The sequence below is a fragment of the Notolepis coatsorum genome (assembly GCF_963971535.1).
Source record: "Notolepis coatsorum genome assembly, chromosome: 4".
Lineage (NCBI taxonomy): Eukaryota > Metazoa > Chordata > Actinopteri > Aulopiformes > Paralepididae > Notolepis > Notolepis coatsorum.
In genome coordinates this window covers 74,505,675-74,531,145 of record NC_140168.1, presented here as the reverse complement: position 1 = coordinate 74,531,145, position 25,471 = coordinate 74,505,675, and the positions used below count along the sequence as shown (strand labels likewise).

Below are 25,471 nucleotides of genomic sequence, written 5' to 3'. Positions count from 1 at the left end.
CAATCCAAATGATTGTATATTATACGGTATACAGTGGGAAAAAATACATATAATAAGGGCCCCCATAGTCGCAGTTCCACTTCTTCATGTCCTGATTGAGTCGGATGGTGACATCATATAGCCAGACATCAGTTCAGGTAGCGTCGGCCAATCAGACTGCGCGACGGCGGGAGTTGTTTGACGGACACACACCCCACAGCCAGTCAAATGCCTCGTTGTGTCAGGCGGGGGCAGGACTAACATTTCAGGTGGAGAGATGTTGGCGAAATATTACCGACTAGACTATTGTTGTCATTGAACTGTCATCCATCGCTGTTAGTTGCGATGCCATTGACTTTAGGGGATTTCTTATTGCTGGAGTAAAGCAATTATTATACTTTTATTTTTATTTGTGTTTGTTTTTGCGGCTCGAGTTGTGTTTTCATTTTAGGTGGAGAACCAACTGAAGAAGTTACGACGATGTCAATGCATCTCTATCAGATAAGCAGTAAGCTGCTCGGAGATACCGTGGAGAGAATGAACGACAATCTGGTATCAGTTTTCCTCGCAGTCTCTGTGATCACCCTGACGATAGGATATGTGTCCAAACTGCTCCTGAAACAGACCCCTGACATAACACTGGTAAGCCGATTAGTTATATTCTGACTATTCCATCTATATATTCCTGCGTACACACTGTATAGTGTATACTATATATATCCCATATACTCTTATTCGTTATTATTATTATTATTATTATTATTATTATTATTATTATTATTATTATTATTATTATTATTATTATTAGTAGTAATTATTATTAGTACATGTCCATACACCAGATTGTCATATTATTACCCAGTAAGTAGCTTCATTAATCATTATATATATATATATTCCACTTAATCACTTACATTTATTCACACAGTATTTGTTAATGCACTTTACTGTTATCTTGTAGGTACTCGGGTTAGATGGCAAAATAATTTTCGTTGTACTGTACTTGTGCTGTATGATGACAATACATTTAATCTAATCTCATAGGCTGCAGTGTTTGCGTTTAATGTTAGATAATAACCTTAGTGTGTTTTCTTCTTCTTCTCTTGTTTCTGCAGAAACACCCACCATACATACCCTCTAACATTCCATTTCTGGGACATGCCATCGCGTTTGGAAAAAGCCCCATTGAATTCCTTGAAGATGCGTATGAGAAAGTAAGTATTATTGCCCAGAAGCTGCTGTTCTGGTGAAGGTCTGGTTCCACCTGGTGAAGGTCTGGTTCCACCTGGTGAAGGTCTGGTTTTCACCTGGTGAAGGTCTGGTTTTCACCTGGTGAAGGTCTGGTTTTCACCTGGTGAAGGTCTGGTTTTCACCTGGTGAAGGTCTGGTTCCACCTGGTGAAGGTCTGGTTTTCACCTGGTGAAGGTCTGGTTCCACCTGGTGAAGGTCTGGTTTTCACCTGGTGAAGGTCTGGTTCCACCTGGTGAAGGTCTGGTTTTCACCTGGTGAAGGTCTGGTTCCACCTGGTGCCAGGTCTGGTTCCACCTGGTGAAGGTCTGGTTCCACCTGGTGAAGGTCTGGTTCCTCCTGGTGAAGGTCTGGTTCCACCTGGTGAAGGTCTGGTTCCTTCTGGTGAAGGTCTGGTTCCACCTGGTGAAGGTCTGGTTCCACCTGGTGAAGGTCTGGTTTTCACCTGGTGAAGGTCTGGTTTTCACCTGGTGAAGGTCTGGTTTTCACCTGGTGAAGGTCTGGTTTTCACCTGGTGAAGGTCTGGTTCCTTCTGGTGAAGGTCTGGTTCCACCTGGTGAAGGTCTGGTTCCACCTGGTGACGGTCTGGTTCCACCTGGTGAAGGTCTGGTTCCACCTGGTGACGGTCTGGTTCCACCTGGTGAAGGTCTGGTTCCTCCTGGTGAAGGTCTGGTTCCACCTGGTGACGGTCTGGTTTTCACCTGGTGAAGGTCTGGTTTTCACCTGGTGAAGGTCTGGTTCCACCTGGTGAAGGTCTGGTTCCACCTGGTGAAGGTCTGGTTCCACCTGGTGAAGGTCTGGTTCCACCAGGCCAAATAATGGATACAAGAAAGGCAGAATTAAATCACATTTGAAGAGAGGATATTGTCCAATAGCCATATAAACTATTTACGGATGACTGTAACCAAAAACAGACAAAACATTTATTTTATTTAAATTGTATTTAATTTAACATATTCCTGTGCTCTCTGTTCCCAGTATGGGCCTGTGTTCAGCTTTACCATGGTGGGGAAGACATTCACCTACCTGCTGGGCAGCGAGGCGGCCACTCTGATGTTCAACAGTAAGAACGAGGACCTGAACGCCGAAGACGTCTACTCCAGGCTCACCACGCCAGTGTTCGGCAAGGGAGTGGCCTACGATGTCCCCAACCCTGTGAGTCATATGGCTCTGGTGAAACCACAGTACATCTGCTCAGTTTAGGTGCAGCGATGTCGAATAAAAACATTCTGACAAGTAGGGCTGGGCATTAGGGCCACAATGTGACAATATCTTTCTTAGTGTTTGGCCTTCCCAGTACACATTAGATTTAGTTTTGTAACTAGTTTTAATGATTATATTAATTATATTACAGTGCAGCTTTCATTCAAATTCCCCATTCTCTTTCAATTTCCATTGCATAATTATTTATGATACTACAGAAATTTGACATTTTAATATTTATTGGTAAAAGAAGAAATATATATATAAATATATTGTTGATGGTTTCATATTGGCATATACATTAGGGATGCCCGATAATTGTCGATCGTCTATATGAGCCATATCAGCCAATACACTGCCGAAAGTGATAACTCCCTCCCAGATCTACTGCCAAGCTTGGCCATGGAAACTTATCAATAGGCCTAAACACTTTGCTTAATATCTTTCAGATCTTTCTGGAACAAAAGAAGATGTTGAAGACTGGACTGAACATTGCCCACTTCAAACAACACGTCAAGATCATCGAGGCAGAAACCAAGGAGTATTTTGAACGATGGGGAGACAGCGGAGAGAGAAGTAAGACCTCGTGCTCACCTTTTCTGTCAATGGTGCCCCCTATCTCTTAGACATAGAGAGATTGAATATCTCTTAGACATACACTAGAGAGATTGAATATCTCTTAGAGACATACACTAGAGATTGAATATCTCTTAGACATACACTAGAGATTGAATATCTCTTAGACATACACTAGAGAGATTGAATATCTCTTAGAGACATACACTAGAGACTAGAGAGATTGAATATCTCTTAGAGACATACATTAGAGATTGAATATATCTTAGACATACACTAGAGATTGAATATCTCTTAGACATACATTAGAGAGATTGAATATCTCTTAGACCTACACTAGAGATTGAATATCACTTAGACCTACACTAGAGATTGAATATCACTTAGATCTACACTAGATTGAATATCACTTAGACCTACACTAGAGATTGAATATCTCTTAGACCTACACTAGATAGATTGAATATCACGTAGACCTACACTAGAGAGATTGAATATCTCTTAGACCTACACTAGAGAGATTGAATATCTCTTAGACCTACACTAGAGAGATTTAATATCTCTTAGGCCTACACTAGATTGAATATTTCTTAGGCCTACAATAGAGAGATTGAATATCTTGTAGCCCTACACTAGAGTGATTGAATAATATCAAGTTTCAAGTTTCAAGTTTCTTTAATAGTTGTCATACAGAAGTACAGAATACTTTCATACAAAATGCTTCTTACTGTTAGGCTCCAGAGACTGTGCTAAGACAAGATAGTATCAAATAACATCAAATAACATAGTATAGCATGTAATTTAGAAGAAGAAAATGAGGTCACAGTGTTCGGTATAGACATATGTACAATGTTCTGAGTTACCATATAATATACAATACTATGCAGTGTACTAATGTACAGTACTATATAGTGCAAAGCAGAAATGGGATGAGGTACAATTTAGGTACAATTTACAGTAAGGTAGTGCAATCCTTCATCAATAAATATAAAGTGTGGGGAGTGGGTGCTACAGTGTGTTTGTTTAAAGTGGGTGTGTGCTATAAAGTGTGTGGAGTGGGTGCTACAGTGTGTTTGTTTAAAGTGAGTGTGTGCGTGTGGATGTGTGTGCGTGTGGATGTGTGTGCTATATGCTTTTGGTGGTTGTTGTTGTGTAGTGTTCATTGTTCGTTTAGCAGCCTGATGGCCTGGGGATAGAAGCTTCTTCTGAGTCTTTCTGTGCTCGCCTTGAGACTCCGGTATCGCTTGCCTGACCGCAGCAGTTCAAAGAGGCAGTTGTTCGGGTGACTGGAGTCTTTAATGATTCTCTTAGCCTTGCCCTTGCAACGCTTGTTGTAAATGTTCTGGAGGGTGGGGAGCCCCCCTCCAATTGTGCGTTCGGCTGAACGTGTCACTCTTTGTAGTCTGCTTCGGTCTTGTGCAGTGCTATTCCCAAACCAGGAGGTGATGTTGCCAGTCAAGATGCTCTCTATTGTACATGAGTAGAAGTTCTTAAGGATCTTCTGACTGACTTGGAACTTCCTTAGGCGCCTGAGGAAGTAGAGGCGTTGTCGTGCCTTCTTCACAACACTGTCAATGTGTGTGGTCCATGTCAAGTCCTCGGATATGTAGGCTCCGAGGTACTTAAAGCTGTTGACTCTCTCAACCGGTGCCCCGTCGATGCTGAGGGGGCTGTAGTCCTTGACCCCCGACCTCCTGAAGTCCACAATCATCTCCTTTGTTTTGCTGACGTTCAGGGAGAGGCTGTTTTCCTGGCACCATCCCGCCAGGACCTTGACCTCTTCCAGGTAGGCCCTCTCGTCGTTGGCAGAGATCAGGCCCACCACCACTGTGTCGTCAGCAAATTTGATGATTGTATTGCTACTCCGCTGAGCCACACAGTCGTGTGTGTACAGGGAGTAGAGGAGGGGACTCAGAACACAGCCCTGGGGGGCCCCTATGTTGAGGGTGATGGATGAGGAGGTGCAGTTGCCTGCTCTCACCACCTGGGGTCTGCCAGTCAGGAAGTCCAAGACCCACTGGCAGAGGTCATAGTTCAAGCCCATCCTCTCTCTCTCTCTGCCACCCCCCTCTCTAGACTTGTTTGAGGCCCTGGCAGAGCTGATCATCTTGACAGCCAGCAGTTGTCTCCACGGTCAGGAGATCCGCAGCCTGCTGGATGAGAAGGTGGCTCAGCTCTACGCCGACCTGGATGGAGGCTTCAGTCACGCCGCCTGGCTGCTGCCTGGGTGGCTCCCCCTGCCCAGCTTCAGGTACAGAGGGCAAAGTCATAGTCAACTTTATTGTCCATTTTCTATTTGTGCAAGACATACAGACATTTTAAATTGCGTCTCCCCCCCCCCCTTCCCACGGTGTGTATATATATATATATTAAAAAAAAGATAGACAATATAAACACAAAAGTAAACACATACAGTAGGACACCATATACAACACACAATATACAAGACTGCGAGATATGTACAATATAAACAGTAATTAAATTAGCAAAAATTAGCTTAGTGCAAATATTTGCTAGCAGCAGTAGCACATAGTAAAATAAAGTGGCAGTATGTCTGAGGGATGGTGTGTGTCAGTGGGGGGTGGGGGTCGTAGTCCAGAGTATGTGGGGGCATAGTGGGGGGGAGGGGGGCAAATACAATTAATAACTAATTTACCTGTTATCCTTGTATCAAGAGCTTAGTCATTATTTCCCTGTGGTCTAGTGTTAGTCCTCCTAATGTACAGTCCCCCCTCCCCATCATATGTATATACTCTGTCAGGATCTAGGGGTAACAGTACTGTATATTTGAATACCGCTTATGTCACAAATGTATCAGTACTAAATACCTATATGTCCTTATGCCATAAATGTCATGTATGTTGTGTATGTCATAAATGTCTATATGAATTGAAAATGGGGGACCCTGATGGAAACAAGACAAACGTCTTTCTCAGGTCTGCATCCCCTTAACAATTGTATGTATTGAGCCGTACTGTATTGTACCCATTCTGCAATCTGTTAAATAAAGTTCATTCATTCATTCATTACGAGCTTAGTCATATTTCCCTGTGGTCTAGTGTTAGTCCTTGTATTATGAGCTGAGTCATGTTTACCTGTGGTCTAGTGTTAGTCCTTGTATTACGAGCTGAGTCATGTTTACCTGTGGTCTAGTGTTAGTCCTTGTATTACGAGCTGAGTCATGTTTACCTGTGGTCTAGTGTTAGTCCTTGTATTACGAGCTGAGTCATGTTTACCTGTGGTCTAGTGTTAGTCCTTGTATTACGAGCTGAGTCGTGTTTACCTGTGGTCTAGTGTTAGTCCTTGTATTACGAGCTGAGTCATGTTTACCTGTGGTCTAGTCAGTGTTAGTCCTTGTATTACGAGCTGAGTCATGTTTACCTGTGGTCTAGTGTTAGTCCTTGTATTACGAGCTGAGTCATGTTTACCTGTGGTTTAGTGTTAGTCTTAGAAAACATGTCTCCATTCTTATTTAGAGCGGCACGGTGGTGTAGTGGTTAACACTGTCGCCTCACAGCAAGAAGGTCCAGGGTTCGATTCCCGCTTGGGGACCAGGTTTCCATGATGCCAGGTACTCAGGTGGGGTATCTCCCAGGCCTTTCTGTGTGGAGTTTGCATGTTCTCCCCGTGCTCGCAAGGGTCCCCCCCCAATAAGATAAACCCAATGGAAAAACATGCACAACAACAGATCGCTAACGTGAAGACGGACAGGAGCACTTGGATTGGTCCCCGGGGCGCGTCTCACGTTGACGTCCTATCTGCTCCCGGCTGCGCATGGGGGAAAGGACGACAGGATGGGTTAGGCGCAGAGACTCTGAGAAAGACAATGCATGTGTGTGTGTGTGCCGCTCCAATTGCATGTCCAGTTCGTTGCATGCCAATTAAAGACCCCCTAAAGAGGTCCTGCATTATATTATTATTATTATTTCACATTTCTGATGGGAGGGGCTACCCATTTGTTTACGTATTGGATCATGTATTGGGCCTTTTTGTGTTGGACAGGCGGAGGGACAGAGCTCACAGAGAGATTAAGAACATCTTCTTCAAGGTGATTCAGAAGCGCAGGAAGTCCGGAGAGAAAGTGGACGATTTCCTGCAGACCCTCATTGATGCCACCTACAAGTAAGACCACGTTAGTTCAGGCTAGTATTGTGGGTATTGGAACACAAAGGGTGCCTCAGTAGCTGAATGCCGTAGCCCTTCTAGACATGGAGTGTGACCGGATGGGTTTCAATCTAAAGCTCCCGTTACTGGATCACATTTCTGTTTCCTTTCATACCTGGTCTCTTTCTAGCCTGAGACTCTCCTCTCTCTTCTGAGAGGCACATGTTATAATAACTCTCCTCTCTCTTCTGAGAAGAACATGTTATAATAACGGTCCTCTCTTGAGAAAAACATGTTATAATAACTCCTTTCTCTTCTAAGAACATGTTATAATAACTCTCCTTTCTCTTCTGAGAAGAACATGTTATAATAACTCCTCTCTCTTCTTTTTATTTCTTTTTGTATTATGTTTTTCCCCCTCCTTTTTCCGTTTTTCTCCCCTCCCAATGTTAGTCATTATGCCAATTCCCAATCCCCTTCCTGGTCGTTGCGCACTCTACCCCCTACCGTCGGTCTGGGAGGGCGGAGACTATCGCATGCTTTCTCCGACACATGTGTACCCAGCCCACCGCTTCTTTTCACCTGGCAGCGCGGACTCTCACTGGGAGAGTGTAACGTGTGGAAGGGTCACACTAACTCTCCCAGATCCTTCCCTTGCTGTGCAGGCGCCCCAACCGAACTGTAGGAGTCGCTGTTTACAATGACCAGGACCCACCCCACCGGCTTTCCCACCCACTGACACTGCCAATTGTGTTAGTATGGACGGCCGACCAAGCCGGAGGTACCGCAGCTGGATTCGATCCCACTGTCTCTGCGCCTGCGGTGGTAGACAGCCGCTTAGTCCGCTGCGCTACCCGGCCGCCCAACTCCTCTCTCTTCTGAGAAGAACATGTTATAATAACTCCCCTCTCTTCTGAGAAGAACATGTTATAATAACTCTCCTCTCTTCTGAGAAGAACATGTTATAATAACTCTCCTCTCTCTTCTGAGAAGAACATGTTATAATAACTCTCCTCTCTTCTGAGAAGAACATGTTATAATAACTCTCCTCTCTCTTCTGAGAAGAACATGTTATAATAACTGTCCTCTCTTCTGAGAAGAACATGTTATAATAACTGTCCTCTCTCTTCTGAGAAGAACATGTTATAATAACTGTCCTCTCTCTCTTCTGAGAAGAACATGTTATAATAACTGTCCTCTCTCTTCTGAGAATAACATTTTATAATAACTCCTCTCTTCTGAGAAGAACATGTTATAATAACTGTCCTCTCTCTTCTGAAAAGAACATGTTATAATAACTGTCCTCTCTCTTCTGAAAAGAACATGTTATAATAACTGTCCTCTCTCTTCTGAAAAGAACATGTTATAATAACTGTCCTCTCTCTTCTGAAAAGAACATGTTATAATAACTGTCCTCTCTCTTCTGAAAAGAACATGTTATAATAACTGTCCTCTCTTCTGAGAAGAACATGTTATAATAACTCCTCTTCTGAAAAGAACATGTTATAATAACTGTCCTCTCTTCTGAGAAGAACATGTTATAATAACTCTCCTCTCTTCTGAAAAGAACATGTTATAATAACTGTCCTCTCTCTTCTGAAAAGAACATGTTATAATAACTGTCCTCTCTTCTGAGAAGAACATGTTATAATAACTCTCCTCTCAAATGAATGTTTTGTGTGAGTGGAGGGGATCTTTAAAAGCTCTCTTTCCTTCAGAGATGGTAAACCCCTGAACGACAGTGAGATTGCAGGGATGCTGATTGGTCTGCTCCTGGCTGGTCAGCACACCTCCTCCACCACCAGCTCCTGGATGGGGTTCTTCCTGGCCAGAGACCCAGCACTGCAGGAGCGCTGCTACGCCGAGCAGAAGGCCGTGTGCGGAGAAGACCTGTCCTCTCTGGACTACGACCAGGTACGACAGGCCAGGCTTATTCTAGTCAGTGGACAAATAAGACAGATCACAATAATCAAAGTCATTTAAGTAGGATAATATAGGCGGTGACACAGTTGTAATCAGATGGTCTGTTCCTCAGCTGAAAGATCTCACCTTGCTGGACCGCTGTCTGAAGGAGACCCTGCGGCTCCGCCCGCCCATCATGACCATGATGAGAATGGCCCGCTCTCCTCAGGTAAGGACCTCTGACTGCTTACTAGCTTACTAGGTTACTACAGTAGGTTACTAGGCTACTAATAATATAATTTAAGATGCAAAGCACCTTGTAGACTGGGGATGTCACTGAAAGGGTGAAAGGTTACATGAACATTTTATGGCCCCATTCATTGTCTATGGAGCACTGGAGCAGCCCCAGATTCTCTCAGACTTCTAGTTTTAGGAGAGAGTGGTGCTTGTTCACAAATACTGACTTGTTAAAATGGGTGATGTTCCCCTTTAGAAACATCAATTGAGCAATTATGCCACATCAATGTGGAACGCCCTACCTAAAGCTGTAAAGGAATGTGAATCACTACCCACCTTCAAAAACACTCTCAAAAAACACCTACGGCTACGTGAGACTGCAATTCGAAACTGGCCCCTACAAATGTCCTAACCTAGTTGTACAGTAAATGACCAAGTAAGGCTTTGTCAATATTCCAATGTACAGTGTAAAATGTGTGTGTGTCCCCTTCCCAACCCCAACCCCCCCCCCCCCCCCCCCCCCCCCCACCTCCAATGTACAGCCCTCACCCAACCCACCCAACCCCACCCCACCCAACCAACCTCCTCCAATGTACAGTTTCTATGCCAAATGTATATACACTCCTTTTCTGGACACTTTTGTATCACAAACAGTACTGTATTTGCAAATCTGATATGTCATAAATGTATAGATGTAGCAGTACTGTCTATCTGTATGTCATGTATGTCATATATGTTATGATGAATTGAAAATGGGGGACCCTGATGTAAACAAGACGAAAGTCTTTCTCTGGTCTGCATCCCCTTAACAATTGTATGTATTGAGCTGTACTGTACTGTACCCATTCTGCAATCTGTTAATAAACTTTTCAATCAATCAATCAATCATATTTTATGACGGACGGCTCCTTCTTCTTCCAGCAGCTGATCTACATCTCTCCAGCAGGGGGAGCCAGTGGCTAGCTTCTCAACAACCCTCTCTGTATGTTGTTGTCGTTGTTATTAGACTGCTGCAGGCTACACCATCCCAGCGGGACACCAGGTCTGTGTCTCTCCTACTGTCAACCACCGTCTCCGGGACACCTGGTCAGAGAGGATGGACTTCACCCCCGACCGCTACCTGCTGGAGAACCCTGCAGCCGGGGAGAAGTTTGCCTATGTGCCGTTTGGAGCCGGTGAGAATAATTTGATCTCTCTCTCTATATATATATATATATATATATATATATATATATAGACCTGTTCGCTGTATACTGTATGTCACTCAGTGTGCGTGCGCATCAAGGGGGCAAAAGGAACGTAATCCTGGTCAGAACAACGGGGCAGTTATATATATTTGCATTTGTTAGCCATGCTAGCGATCTAAACAATCAATCCATGCCAAAGCTAGACGTGTAAAAGGTGAAAGACTCACACTCACAGCCATGCTGATTTGGCTAAATGACATCCAGCCGTTTTAGTTTGAAACAACTTTTAGTCAGGGCAGTGTCATGTTTCCTCCATAGATCCCTGTCGTATTCTTTTAGCGCAGCAGCTCGCGCAGGTAGTGGGCAACTTAGTCAGATGACTCAGTTGGTATTGCCGATTGGCTCGCCTCGAACACGGTATTTTTGTAAACAGCGAACAGGTCTATAATATTATGATGTTTAGTTGCACTAAAGCACCAGCATGTCAGACCAAAACAATGGTGTAATTATCGTATGCTGTACCATCAAACTAATTGCGGTTAGTAAGTAGGGTGACCAGATGCAAAAAGTCCAAAAATGGGACAACAGTAAGATTTTGGTGGGACAAAGTGGGACAACAGTACGATTTTGGTGGGACAAAGTGGGACAGATAGATAATGTAATTTTTTTTATTAGAATAACTGCCATGGTCTTCACTGAATAGATTTAAATCAAAGGTTAAAGGTTAAATCAAAATAAATACAAATTAAATACCACCTAACATCTGTTTTAAATATTCAAACGTCATCACTTGACAGGAATGTCTTGTGTTTGATATTCCCTGTTAACACAGAACTAGGGAAAACAGTGTAGTATAATACAAAAATAATAATACAAATAAATTGTGTTTCTATATTAGAATAACTGCCATGGTCTTCACCGAATAGATTTAAATCAAAGGTTAAAGGTTACCACAGTCGGCTGACCTGTATGAATGGGAGTGTTGTACTGTGTGATAGACACTTGTTATCTCAGCTGCAGTGACCTTGTCCGTCTGGCTATCATTGTTTGGTTTGAAAAGAAACGTATCCATAGATCTGGATGTTTCTTTTTGGTGAGCCACTTTCAAGTGAGACTCACGTCCACTGTGGCGCTTCAAGTTGTATTCTCCTCCATGCGCAATTGAAAACGAACTATGACACAAAACACAGAAAGCCTGCTGCGGATTGCCTGCCATCTGCCTCACCCAGTCATGTGTCGTTTGCCAGTCTTGGTTGTAACTGCAGGTCCGTTTCTTTTTACTGCTTTCCATCTTGAACTAGTTCGCTTGTAATGTTGTTGTGTTTTTTTTGACCAATCAGATTTGCGATATGAGGTAGCGTCACGACTCAGTCTCAGTCACGTCACAAGCAGGCATGCAGCACGCTAAAGTACTATAACCAATCAGAGCAATGTGTGTGGACAAGAGGCGGGTTGCTACGTTTACTGTCTGTAGGGAGGGGCTTTTAGACGCATGTTTTTTTTGGCTTCGAAAAGAGGGACATCCTCTCAATATGAGGGACGCGGGACATTTGGTCAAATGGTGGGACAGTACAACCAAAAGGGGGACACCTGGTCACCCTATTAGTAAGACCAATTAAAGGTGCTATAGATAACATTCAGCCACTAGATGCCACACTAGAGTAAGTAATTTAGCAATACTTTTATACCGCACCTTTCTAAAAGCTCTGTGGATGTATTTTTGATTAGTCTACATAACATTGAGGGTCAAACCAGGGGATGTTGTTCCAATGTGAAGCCTGTGTGAAGCACATTAACACATGTGATGTAAATTTGGGCTACAAATAAATCTGATGATTGGCTTGACTTGACATCAAGAGTGTGATAATTGGCTTGACTCGACATCAAGAGTGTGATGATTGGCTTGACTTGACAGCAAGAGTGTGATGATTGGCTGATGAGCTACAGTAAACGCAGTATGGAGGAGGTGTTTCAAATTTCATGACATTTGAAAATACAGATTTATCCCAGAAAATCATGTAATCCAGGAGGGCAGTTTAATCTGTGTTTCTCAGATTATAATGAAACAATAACAGATGGACCAAAGTAAGGGAGAAGCTGGTTCACAGTCCAACTTTCCTCTTCCTTCTCCTCCGCCACAGTAGTGATTCACACAGTCCAGCCCTCATCTTCCTCCTCCGCCACAGTAGTGATTCACACAGTCCAGCCCTCATCTTCCTCCTCCGCCACAGTAGTGATTCACACAGTCCAGCCCTCATCTTCCGCCACAGTGGTGGAAACTAACCTTTCTTTTTTTACATTTTTTACTTGAGTGCTGTACTAGGTACTTGTACTCGTTTTAGGGAACTTTGTACTTTTACTCCACTACATTTCAAAGGAAATATTGTACCTTTTTCGGTTACTAGTTACTTTGAAGAAGCATAGAAAACATGGCAAACATGGATGAGGATGATGCACCTTCAAATTGGAAGCCTAAGGAGATAATCAGAGCAGTATTTCATCTGGGTATTTCTACTTGTACTTTAAGTAAAGGAACTGTGTTCTCCCCCCGTGCCCCTTGTCGTCTACTTCTACCAGAGTACTATTTCATCAGGGTATTTCTACTTGTACTTTAAGTAAAGGAACTGTGTTCTCCTCCACTCCCCAGGTCGTCACCGCTGCATTGGGGAGAACTTCGCCTATGTGCAGATCAAGACCATCTGGTCCACGATGCTGCGCCTGTACGACTTCCACCTGGTGGACGACTACTTCCCAACCATCAACTACACCACCATGATACACACGCCCAACAACCCCGTCATCAGATACCAGAGGAGGGCATGCTGAGAGACTGGAGACGACTCCATCAACTCTCATCCGTAATGACGACAAACAATTGTATAAAGTACAAAAAGATCTGTCCCACGTTGAAACGTGTCCCTGTTTTCATGCTTTGATACAAGGGATGAAATATGCACATGACTTAGTAGAAACCGATGTTTTCACTGCTAACTCTTAATGTGAATTCTTTGTCAAATGGAAATGGACATTAGCTTGATATACTGTATGCAGTGCCTTGATTGTAGGACTTATTTCAGAAAGCTATTGATTTAAGAGCCCTTTTACTGCAGATCTTTTCCTTTTCTTTGTTTGGTTATGTTTGGTTCTTGTTTGGTTATGGCGCTCTGGGAAAACTGAAATGATCTTTTCAGCATTATTCCACTGTTGCAATGACCAACATTTGTATTAATAATAAAAAATAAAGAAAAAACCATCCATGTTTAACTTTCAATGATTGCGTTAACGTTAACATGCACAGTATTCTGAAGAGTTCTTCATCAGCACAATCCATGCTGTACCTCAAACATATCATTGGTAAGTAGAAAATAGAGCTAACGTTAGGGATACAAAATTCTGAACATACAGTATCCAACCCTAAACCCAAAGTTAACAGGATAGTGTTTACTGTATATAACATAGTATCTAACCCTACACCCAAAGTTAACAGGATACTGTGTTTCCTGTATATTTAAGCAATAGCTCACGACAGGCCATGGTATATGGTTATTATATCATGGCGAAGTCGGTCATATAACCATATGCCACGGCCTGAAGTGAGCTATAGCTTTTATAAAACGGTTACCAAGTAGGCTATGGTAATATAAGTAAGACACACTTCAATTTAAATGTTTGTTATTATTAGAACATTTGTATTAGTAAATAATAATGTAAAAAATAAAATAGGCCCTCCTGGCTGCCTGCACTGCAAGGCGGTTGCTACGCAAGTTACATACACACCAACAACTAGCTGGCATTCTTTTTTTCATAGTCTGGCAGATATGCCGACTATTTACAGAGGCTGAATGCTGTGTTAACGAACGACCTAGGACCATTATTATACAGTTTTAATATTTTGAATGTACCCATTTAGATTCCAATGTATGTAGTGATTGATTGATTGAAAAGTTTATTAACAGATTGCAGAATGGGTACAGTACAGCTCAATACATACAATTGTTAAGGGGATACAGACCAGAGAAAGACTTTCGTCTTGTTTACATCAGGGTCCCCCATTTTCAATTCATCATATGACACACACGACATACAGATAGACAGTACTGCTATCTATACATTTATGACATACCAGATTTGCAAATACAGTATCGTTTGTGATACAAAAAGTGTCCAGAAAAAGTATATACATTTGACGTAGAAACTGTACATTGGAGGAGGTTGGGTAGGTGGGGTGGGGTTGGGTGGGTGGGTGGGGCTGTACATTGGAGGTGTGGGGGGGGGGGGGGGGTAGGGGGACACTGTACACTGTACATTGGAATACTGACAAAGCCATACATGGTAATTTACTGTACAACTGGGTTAGGACATTTGTAGGGGCCAGTTTCGAATTGCAGTCTCCCGTAGGTGTTCTTTGAGAGTGTTTTTGAAAGTGGGTAGTGATTCACATTTCTTTACAGCTTTGGGTAGGGCGTTCCACATTGATGTGGCATAATTGCGAAATGTGTTTAGTCCCTTGTTTGAGCCGAATCTGGGTTTAACATGATTTGTGGAGCTCCCTCTGGTGTTGTGATCGTGGTATTCACTAACCTTTGGGAAGTATTTTGACATGTACATGGGTACCTTGGTCGTGTAGTGTATCTTGTAGACCAGGCCCATTGCAAGTTGCTGTACTCTGTCGTCTACTCTAAGCCATCCTAGGTTGTCAAAGTGGGCAGGGGTGAGGTGGGTTCTAGGAGTCAGGTCAAGCAGTAGTCTGACTAGTTTGTTTTGAGATGTTTGTAATTTGGTTTTTAGTGCCTTTGAGGTGCTTTGGTACCATGAGGTGCAAGCATAGTAGTAGTACCCTTGAATGAGTGCTCCTGCCATAGTCTTCAGGGTATTCTTGTTTACTAGAGAGGAGATCCGGTAGAAGAATAGAGTTCGTTGGTTGACTTTTTTTATTACATTGGATGCCATTTTGTCACAGGAAAGATTAGCCTCTAGGATGGAACCCAGATAGGTAATTAGGGCCTAGTCACTGTACAATAAAGACCAAGCATGGCTTTGTCAGTATTCCAATGTACAGCCCCACCCAACCCCACCCCACCTACCCAACCTCCTCCAATGTACAGTTTCCATGTCAAATGTATGTCAGTATTCCAATGTACAGTGTCCCCTACCCAACCCCCCCCCCCCACCCCCCCACCTCCAATGTACAGCCCCACCCCACCTACCCAACCTCCCCCAATGCACAGTTTCTATGTCAAATGTATATACTCTTCTTCTGGATTTTTTTAGTATCACAAACAGTACTGTATTTGAAAATCTGGTATGTCATAAATGTATAGATGTAGCAGTACTGTCTATCTGTATGTCATGTGTGTCATATGATGAATTGAAAATGGGGGACCCTGATGGAAACAAGACGAAAGTCTTTCTCAGGTCTGCATCCTCTTAACAATTGTATGTATTGAGCTGTACTGTACTGTACCCATTCTGCAATCTGTTAATAAACTTTTCAATCAATCAATCAATCAATCAATCAGGGCCTACTGACTACATAGTAGGGGTGTAACGGTACACAAAAACCACAGTTCGGTACTTACCTCGGTTTTGAAGTCACGGTTCGGAAAGTTTGGCTTTCCATGTTCCATGCTCAGGGGTGATGTAGTGTGCAGTAACTGTTAAGTAGGGCTGTCAATGAATATTCTATATTCAAATTAATTATCTGCTTGTTAATAAAAAAAAATCGAAATGAATAAAAATAATTATTATATTAGATTGTGAAAAAAACAACCCCTGGTGGGCGTGGCCTGAATGCGCTGCATGACGGATAGGAGACACACGACATCATTGAGTTATGGCCAAACCATACATCTATGGATATGGATATAATTAGCATTTTTCCGATAAATCGTATAAAACATCGGTACAAATGAAAATATACACTTTGACTGCTGTTTTGATAGGGTTATGGTCTTTACTCTTGGCAAAAAAAAACATTAACCTCCTAACATCCAAGGGCCCACATGTGGGCCCTCATGAGGACGATTCGCGACGCACCACTTTGCCGACCTCTAGCGGCTTGGGTGTGCATTTCTTTTAATACAATATATAGATAGAATTAAAGTACTATTTGTTGCCTGTCAATTGCCCTTTCAGGTGACAAAAGCCGTTCAGCGGTTCTCGAGTTACATGCCGGTATGTGAGGCGTGCGCCAAAGTACACATTACCACCCCCGACCTCCGGGGGCTCTAGCTCCGTCAATCATTTGGCAATCTCAAAAAATTGTGGACAGGGTTGTAGCCAATGAGTGGCTTTCCAATGATACCCCATGATATGATAATTGGGGATCTAATACGGTCTCTATTGATCGACTTATGATAAAGAAAACAGGGTCCCCCTATAGGGGGACCTACAGGCTTAAACTACCCTCCCACTCAGGGCATTATGGGGTAGAACACATAGTAGCATACTACAAAAACCTAGGGGTCCGCAAAGACGACTTCAAACTGGAAATGGTAACAACAGATGAGGTACTCAAAAAACTGAGCGCCCTCCAACCTAACGAGGCCACGAGAGACTCAGCAGCCGCCATCACCCCAGTCATCACACACATAATAAACCTCTCCATAAAACAGGGACACGTCCCCAAGGACTTCAAAATTGCGAGAGTGACCCCCCTGCACAAAAAGGGCAGCAAATTAGACCCAGGCAACTACCGCCCTGTTTCCATTCTTACCTCCATCTCGAAAGTCATGGAAAAAATTGTCTACGAACAGGTCGAAAAGTACCTAGCGGGAAAAAAATCGAATCTACGAATTCCAATCTGGCTTCAGAACATCCCACTCCACTGACACATGCCTTCTCTATTTGAACGACCACATCAAACAAGAGGTGGACGCGGGCAAATACTGCGAAAAGGCTTTCGACACTGTCAATCACTCCATTCTGATTGACAAGCTAAAAGCAATTGGTTTTGATACCTTGAGGGGAGAGAACAGATGGTGGAGGTAAACGGTACTCTATCCCCCTCCCCCCTTCCACAAGGAAGCATACTAGGACTGCTACTGTTCCTAATTTATGCAAATGGCATGTCGTCAGCTTGTGACTGCAACTTGTTCTTGTTCGCGGACGACTCAGCCCTGCTGGTCTCTGACAAGAACAAGTTACAGGTTGAAAAAACCCGCAGCTCAGAACTCGGCAGAATATGCACCTGGCTCCCTGATAACAAACTACCTGGGTAAAACAGTCCATTCTCTTCGGATCAAATAACAAACTCGGCAAGACCGACGGCTTCTCAGTTACAGTGGGTGATAATATTGTCACAAGGAAAGATGAAATTACATACCTAGGTTCCATCCTAGAGGCAAATCTTTCCTGTGACAAAATGGCATCCAATGTAATAAAAGAAGTCAACCAACGAACTAGATTCTTGTACCGGATCTCCTCTCTGGTAAACAAGAATACCCTGAAGACTCTGGCAGGAGCACTCATTCAAGGGTACTACGACTATGCTTGCACCTCAAGGTACCAAAGCACCTCAAAGGCGCTAAAAACAAGATTACAAACATCACAAAACAAACTGGTCAGACTACTACTTGACCTTACTCCTAGAACCCACCACACCCCTGCCCACTTTGACTACCTAGGATGGCTTAGAGTAGACAACAGAGTACAGCAACTTGCAATGGGCCTGGTCTACAAGATACACTATACGACTAAGGTACCCATGTACATGTCAAAATACTTCCCAAAGGTCAGTGAATACCACGATCACAACACCAAAGGGAGCTCAACAAATCATGTTAAACCCAGATTTGGCTCAAACAAGGGACTAAACACGTTTCGCAATTATGCCACATCAATGTGGAACGCCCTACCCAAAGCTGTAAAGGAATGTGAATCCCTTCCCACATTCAAAACCGCTCTTAAAGAGCACCTACGGGAGGCTGCAATTCGAAACTGGCCACCATAACACTTAATGTCCAAACCCCCCCACTAATAGACAGTCTCCTCCCCACCGTATGTATATATTCTCTCCCCACTGTATGTATATTTCTCTCCCACCCACCCACCCACCCCCTCCTAATGTACAGTCTCCTCCCCACCGTATGTATATATTCTCACCCCACTGTATGTATATTTCTCTCCCACCCGCCCACCCCCTCCTAATGTACAGTCTCCTCCCCATCATATGTATATATTCTCTGTTAGGATCTATGGGTAACAGTACTGTATATTTGCATATCGTATATGTCACAAATGTAACAGTACTATATACCTGTATGTATGTCCCTATGCCATAAATGTCATGTATGTTGTGTATGTCATAAATGTCCTGTATGTTGTGTATGTCATAAATGTCACTATGAATTGAAAATGGGGGACCCTGATGTAAACAAGACAAACGTCTTTCTCTGGTCTGCATCCCCTTAACAATTGTGTGTATTGAGCCGTACTGTATTGTACCTATTCTGCAATCTGCTAAATAAAGTTCATTCATTCACCTTCTTTTTTATGCTAATGCTATTTTGGGAGTTCTAGCGTCAAGAATGTAAGTAGCCTACTTCGTGTAAATCATCCCTCTTGTTTATCACATCTTGTTCGGAGGTGCGTTGCTGTGTGTGAATGTTCGTTCTATATGCCGTAAACTATCATTAATTTGACCTCGAGAGACAGCCCCTTCTGCTATGCTAAATTACAGGTAATCTCTCAGTGGTGTGCCTGGGTTGAACTAATAACATACGGCCCTTTGCGCAAATTATATTTTGGGAAGGGGTGAACTTGGAGTTTTGAATTAAATTCTGCACACAATTTGTTCGGTACACAGCACATACTGAACCGGTTCGGTACGGATACGTGTACTGTTCTGTTACACCCCTAGTAATAAAATCAAATCAAATCTAGTAGTCAGTTCTCCAAATAGCGCCCGTTTGGACATTTGTTTTCGGAGATCTGCGACAGGACTGGGGTTGACGCATGCCCAGTTTAACTGGAAATCCCTGTTCAATGACTATCGTAACCGATCGTCCTGCTATATTCCTTTATCTGTAATTAATCAGTCTGTACCAGTTAGTAGCTAGATTAATAGAATTAGTGAACGTGTCAATAATCAAATAATCCGGATAAAATCATCACTTAAAGAGGAACCCTGTCAGCCCCCCGCCCCCTTCGGACGGGTGTCCCCCAGGGCTAGGTCCTTGGACCCCTCCTCTTCTTCCTCTACACCAAATCTCTGGGTAACATTATCACATCTCATGCCTTCTCGTATCATTGCTATGCCGATGATACGCAACTCTTCCTCAGATATCCACGTCTCTGAGCGAATCTCGGCCTGTCTGTCCGACATCTCCACCTGGATGATGACCAACCACCTCAAACTGAACCGGAACATAATTGCTTCACTTGCCGGCCAAATCCTCCCTGCTGACAGACCTTTCCATCACAGTGGAAAATGTAGCCGTGGCCTAGTCCCCGACCGCCAAGAACCTTGGTAGTCCTTTTTTTTTTATCCACTTTTTCTCCTTATTTTTATATTTTTCTCCCATCCCAATTTCGTATCGCCAATTCTCCCCTTAAATTCTCCCCTCCCCTGTCTTGAACGTTGCTAGACCATGCCTCCCAGTGGTCGGCTGTAGTGAGGATAGAAGCCTTGCATCATGTGTCCCCTCCGGTACACGAGGCAGCCGGTCGCATCTTTTCACCTGCCAGCGCGGACTCTCAGTGGTGAGGAGTAACGCGTGGGAGGCTCACGCTGCCCCCGATACTTCCTGTCTCTGCTGTACAGGCGTCACCAAACCGACCTGTAGGAGTCGCTGTCCACAACGTCCAATCCCCACCCATCGACTTTCCACCCGCTACCTCTGCCAATTGAGATAGTATGACGACTGGCCCAAGCCGCAGGCAATGCCGACTCGGGGAGTCGAGACCGGAGTCTCTTGCATTGGTGACGAGCGCAATCTCCGCTACGCCCCTACGTTGGTGTAGTCCTTGATGATGATCGGCTGAACTTCTCTGCTCACACTCCTTGCCAAGCCTCAACTCATCCAGAACGCAGCCGCCCGTCTGATCGCCAACCTCCCAAAGTCATGCACTGGCTCCCCATCGCCGCACTGCCGCTTCAAGGTCCTCGACCTGGCATATCGCGTGGCGAAGGGAACGGCTTCCCCCCTACCTCTGGTCAATGGTCTCTAACTACACACCCTTAAGACCCCTCTGCTCTACAGCCTCTGGCCACCTCAGACCCACTCCTATCCGAGCTCCGGGAGGGTCATCAAAGAGAAGCCGCCTATTCTTGGTCCGAGCTCCACAATGTTGGAACGAACTTCCCACCTGTTAGGACAACCGAAACCCGACCAATGTTTCGCCGTAGACTAAAAACACACTTCTACAATCAATATCTGAAATTAAAGAGAAAAAAACACTAACCTTACATTGTCTTATGTCTATGCACTCAACACTGCTGCACCCAAGTTTCAGCACTGTTTGATGAACATTGTTACTCAGCTGAAAGAGTTGTACCCTTCCTGCTGACTTGTCATACAGAACTTGTAAGTCGCTTTGGATAAAAGCATCAGCTAAATGACAAAATGTAAATGTAATACAACTTACAAATAGAATTTTGGAGAATCCTGAATGAAAGTACAGATTGTGTTGTGACGCCATGTTATCAGGGAAGTATCAGGAAAACACGCTCAACCTTTCAAATATTATAGTCGTCTTTATTTCAGTTTTTGACAAAATACCCAGAGAATTCAAAGCGCCTATACCCTTTACAAAAATACATCCTCTACAAAGGTCCGCTGTGATGCTGTCTCGGGGTGGGGGTCGGGGGGTAGCAGTCTAAAGAAAACACAGTGTAGTGTAGAATATATCCAGTAGCAGCCTCCTCCACAATGAAGACAAACCTTCTCTTACAGAAACGTTCCACCCATACAACAATACATACACAGTATAAATTAATCAAGGAGGTGGGGTTTAAATTAACATTTGACAAATATAACATTTAAACTGATTGTAAGCTCATCCACGATAAAGAGGCAGGTCAGAATTACAAACGTAGCAGTTTTTCCAAGTAGCCAGATTACAAGCTGTTGCACACTACAAAAAAAGTCTTGTTTTTTTGTTCTTTTTTTAGTTTTTTTGGTCCCCATGAAATATAGTTACTATACACAGCAGAATGATAGAAAACAGCGTCAGCACGAGAAAAGGCAACTGAGTTTTATTTTTTTTCAAGCCAGTTCCAAAAGTAGTAAAACTTCTATCTTCTTATTCCAAAGTGCAACTGGGTGAATGAGGAGGAACCTGGAAAGACGACAGGAGACAAGAGGAGACAAGGTGGTTAACTTTCTATACATTTTAGGACCAAGTCAAGTCAAGTGTTCTTTTATTAATCCCCTTTTGATTTGATTTTTATTTGGAAATTAGAAACACATCATTAAAAACAAATGATCATGACCAATTTGTATTCCTGAGGATATCACCTAAAAGCATTAATTAAAACACTTATTTCCAAGGTGGTCCTCGATGGAAGACATAAAAACACAGCACATATAGCCTACTAGCCTATCAGGTGTCCTAGCAGTATGGGGGAGGGGAGGGGGGTAGAGGCAGGAAAGATAATAATATAAATAGTAATAATAATAGAGTAGAACATAGTAATAATAGTGTAATGGCAGAATTAAATCTGTAATAAATAATAATAATAGTAGTATACATATAGGTATATATCGTAGTAGCACACTGCACCAGTTGTAGGGAAGGAACCAATTTCACCATAATCACGAGGACTTCTCAATATCGATATACCGTAATTCCTCTAATAGTAACCCCGGCTTGTATTTGTTTCAACTGTAGCGGGTACCAGGCTTGTATTAGGAGGAGGCCTGTATATTATAAGAGGGAGGCCTATATTTCAAATTTTCAAACGGATCATAATGAATAAATCAACATTTTGTGTCAGTTTGAACCCAGTAAAATGTACTTCATTTATTGAAACCAAGTACTGTATGAAATAGTAAACAGTGCAATTACAGGTGGTCACTGGTCATTTCAACGTTTTCAAAGTGAAATCAAGTAACTAGCTCAGTATGCAGCTCAGTATATTAGTAACCCGGCTTGTATTAGGAGGCCGGCTTATAATTGCTTATCTCAAGAGCGCACCCGGCCATTAATAGAGACCCGGCTTGTATTTGAGACCCGGTTACTATTAGAGGAATTACGGTATCTCACAATATCTGCTTGCCTATGTGAAGTCACAGGTTTATGTAATACCGTTGATGTTAATCTCATCAAAACTGCATGGTAATGTAAAAGTGATATAAAAGCAAAACAGCAAATGATCAAATAACATTCCCTCCGATATTTCAGATACAATTTTGAGTTAATGTGCGCTTGCTATTCTCAGTTTAGACAGCAGTATTGTGTATCAGTGTCACAATATGTGGATATCATGATTTCATCACAATACGATCCTATTGAAAAACAGGACATGTTGATGTGTTATTCCTTTATTCTCTGAAAATACTTCTGCAGTAGGATTGGTCAATACATGTATATATTAATACTATATATTATATAGCTATAATATATATAGTTATAGTAACTTTTTATACCGTGCATTTCTCCAGACCTCTCTTGGCAGAGCCTGAGGTGGAGCCAGCAGTAGCAACCTCTCCCCCAAACCCCACTCAATGACACCCCCACACATCAGACCAAAACTAAAGAATGTAAAACAAAGTGTAGTAATGGCATTAGATTCTACTGCACTTACCAAGAACTTGGGCTTTTTTGGCTAGAGGTCACTGTTTGACGGCAACACAGTTTCTACATTTAAACCTCAACTAACCCTCTTGCTGGTTCAGTCAGAAGCAGATATCAACCTTTAAAGGCAATATTTACATATTATCTCATGAGCATTTTGGCGAGGAATGCCATGATATATCTTTTGGCTGTTATGGCATGTGTAATTAGTGTGTGTGTATGTGTGTGGTGTGTGTGTGTGTGTATGCGTGTGATGTGTGGTGTGTGTGTGTGTGTGTGTGTGTGTGTGTGTGTGTGTGTGTGTGTGTGTACCTGAAGTCACACTCCCCAGCCTCCTCTGCAGTGCCTCCAGTCTGGAGATGTAGTCAGTGAGCGCTCGGTCAGGGTCATAGTTCTGCAGATGAGAGCAGGTCAGAGGAGGCGGGTCTCCGGCCAGGTGGAACCTGAACACAACAACAACAACAACGACCCAGGTTAGAAGTAACAGACAAAACCAGGGGTAATAACCAGATAACAAACATTCAGACAACACAGAGGCCCTCTACAGGAATAGTGCGGTGGCTTAGCACCAGATTTGAGAAGAATGTGGACGCGCCGGACAAAAGCACCAAATTTTCCCCACGTGTTCCTCATCATCATAGCTTTCATTTTGGGGTAGGGGCCACGTCATCATGATGGATCTCAAGATGGCCGCCATGTAAAATCAAGGTTCTGCCCATTAATAAATATCTTGGTCCATAGCGCGCTCAATATTTGAGCGAACACAAAGGTATTGGTATCCCTGTAACCTAGAGAAGCTAAACTTTCCATTGGTATCATTTTCATTAAGCCCAACTGTTGGGAAGGGGGTTTTAATAGGAAATGATTCAAAATTATGTAAAACTTTCGCCTAGAAAAAACTGCCATGCTCATCTTCCAAAAGGTCCCTTGGCCGTTCACATGAATATATCAGCGTGAACATTAGTTTTATAGGTACCCACAAGCCTCTTCTTTCCAGACATACCCACTTTGTCCAACTTGCATGCTATTTGGGGCAATAATCAAGCAGGTTTGTGCATGTGGTACAAATGTGTCGAACATTCTAACAACTGCCAAACATTTTAATGTTGGGTTAGGGTTTGTTGTTAGAATGTTGAACATAGAAGATACATTTTGGTGTCAAACTATACATTTTCTGGGTCAATAAATGTGTTAATGCTATGAAGAATGTCACCAGATGAATATTTGTACCATTCTAACAACATATTTACATCATTTTTTACTTGTTTAACAGTCAGACATGCATGAATCAAATAGACATTTTATTAGGATCACTCGTTACATTTATTATTATTATCATAACTCTTTAGCCCGTATAGGCGTATTTAACTGTTATGGAGATATTTTCGCAGGTCTTGTGCAGTGGTCTCGTGCCCGTGAAAATATCAGAATGTTTCATCAAAATTCCCGCAGTATACTGGCCAGCTCTCAGTGCGCGTCTCGTGACAGCTGTCGTGGCTTAGCGCAGAGGACAGCGCGATAAGAGACATGTTTAAAAAGGCTAAACATAATATAACAGGTAAGTCAAGTGTCATTACTTTAGTTATCAAAGGTGGAATCTCTGGACATAAGCAATCGGGATGGGTACCGTTCACATTTGAACCGATACGGTACCGGTACTTGTGAATCGATACCGGTACCCTTTTTCGGTACTTTAGTCTCTAAAAGTTCAATCTACCTACCTCAGTCGTATAAATAACTACTCTTTCGACCGTTTTCAGCTTGCCATTTCCCCGACTGCCTTGTTGTTGAATCAAGTCAAATCCTAGGTAAGCGTATTGTAGAGGAGCAGAAGCTATATATTTAGGTTATTGTATTATATGAATGTTTATATGTTTATTTTTATAACCTTACATTGAAACGGCATTAGGAATATTGATTGATTTAGATAAAGTCATTGAACCGTAGTATTTGTCATAATAGAACCTTCTAGAACATTCGTGATGTCACAGTATGATGTCATAGTCAAACATTCTAGAACATATGTGATGTCACAGTATGATGTCATAATGGAACATTCTAGAGCATTCGTGATGTCACAGTATGATGTCATAATCAAACATTCTAGAACATTTGTGTATCTATATATATTCAACAATTCTGGCATAGTTAAGAGTGCAGAAAGGATGAAGAGGGGAGCAGATAGGATAGTGACGGAGACGGTAGTGATTAAGTTTGAGGGTGGGGTTGTTCCTAGTGAGGTGTTTGTAGGGCATAGGATGTTTAGGGTTAGGGAATTTGTTCAGAGTCCTCTTAGG

At 42.8% G+C, this 25,471-nt stretch overlaps 2 protein-coding genes across 6 annotated transcripts in view; one reads left to right on the top strand and one right to left on the bottom strand.

The window, feature by feature from the left end:
• The first annotated feature begins 254 nt into the window (after window positions 1-254).
• cyp51 (cytochrome P450, family 51) lies at window positions 255-13,680 on the top strand. Its single transcript, XM_084312364.1, has 10 exons — window positions 255-621; window positions 1,095-1,193; window positions 2,206-2,382; window positions 2,880-3,006; window positions 5,083-5,257; window positions 7,009-7,128; window positions 8,829-9,024; window positions 9,146-9,241; window positions 10,256-10,424; window positions 13,084-13,680. Exons 1-10 carry the CDS (start codon window positions 460-462, stop codon window positions 13,260-13,262), a joined length of 1,500 nt encoding a protein of 499 aa, XP_084168490.1. The 5' UTR covers window positions 255-459; the 3' UTR covers window positions 13,263-13,680.
• A 7,452-nt stretch (window positions 13,681-21,132) lies between these two features.
• akap9 (A kinase (PRKA) anchor protein 9) overlaps window positions 21,133-25,471 on the bottom strand; it is a 276,424-nt gene continuing 272,085 nt past the window's right edge. For all 5 annotated transcript variants that reach the window (XM_084313669.1, XM_084313670.1, XM_084313671.1 and 2 more), the window contains 2 exons: window positions 23,487-23,617; window positions 21,133-21,716 (listed from right to left, as the gene is read on the bottom strand). In XM_084313669.1, the coding sequence (XP_084169795.1) occupies window positions 21,673-21,716; window positions 23,487-23,617 (175 nt within the window). In that variant the 3' untranslated portion in view covers window positions 21,133-21,672. The remainder of the gene's footprint in view (window positions 21,717-23,486; window positions 23,618-25,471) is intronic.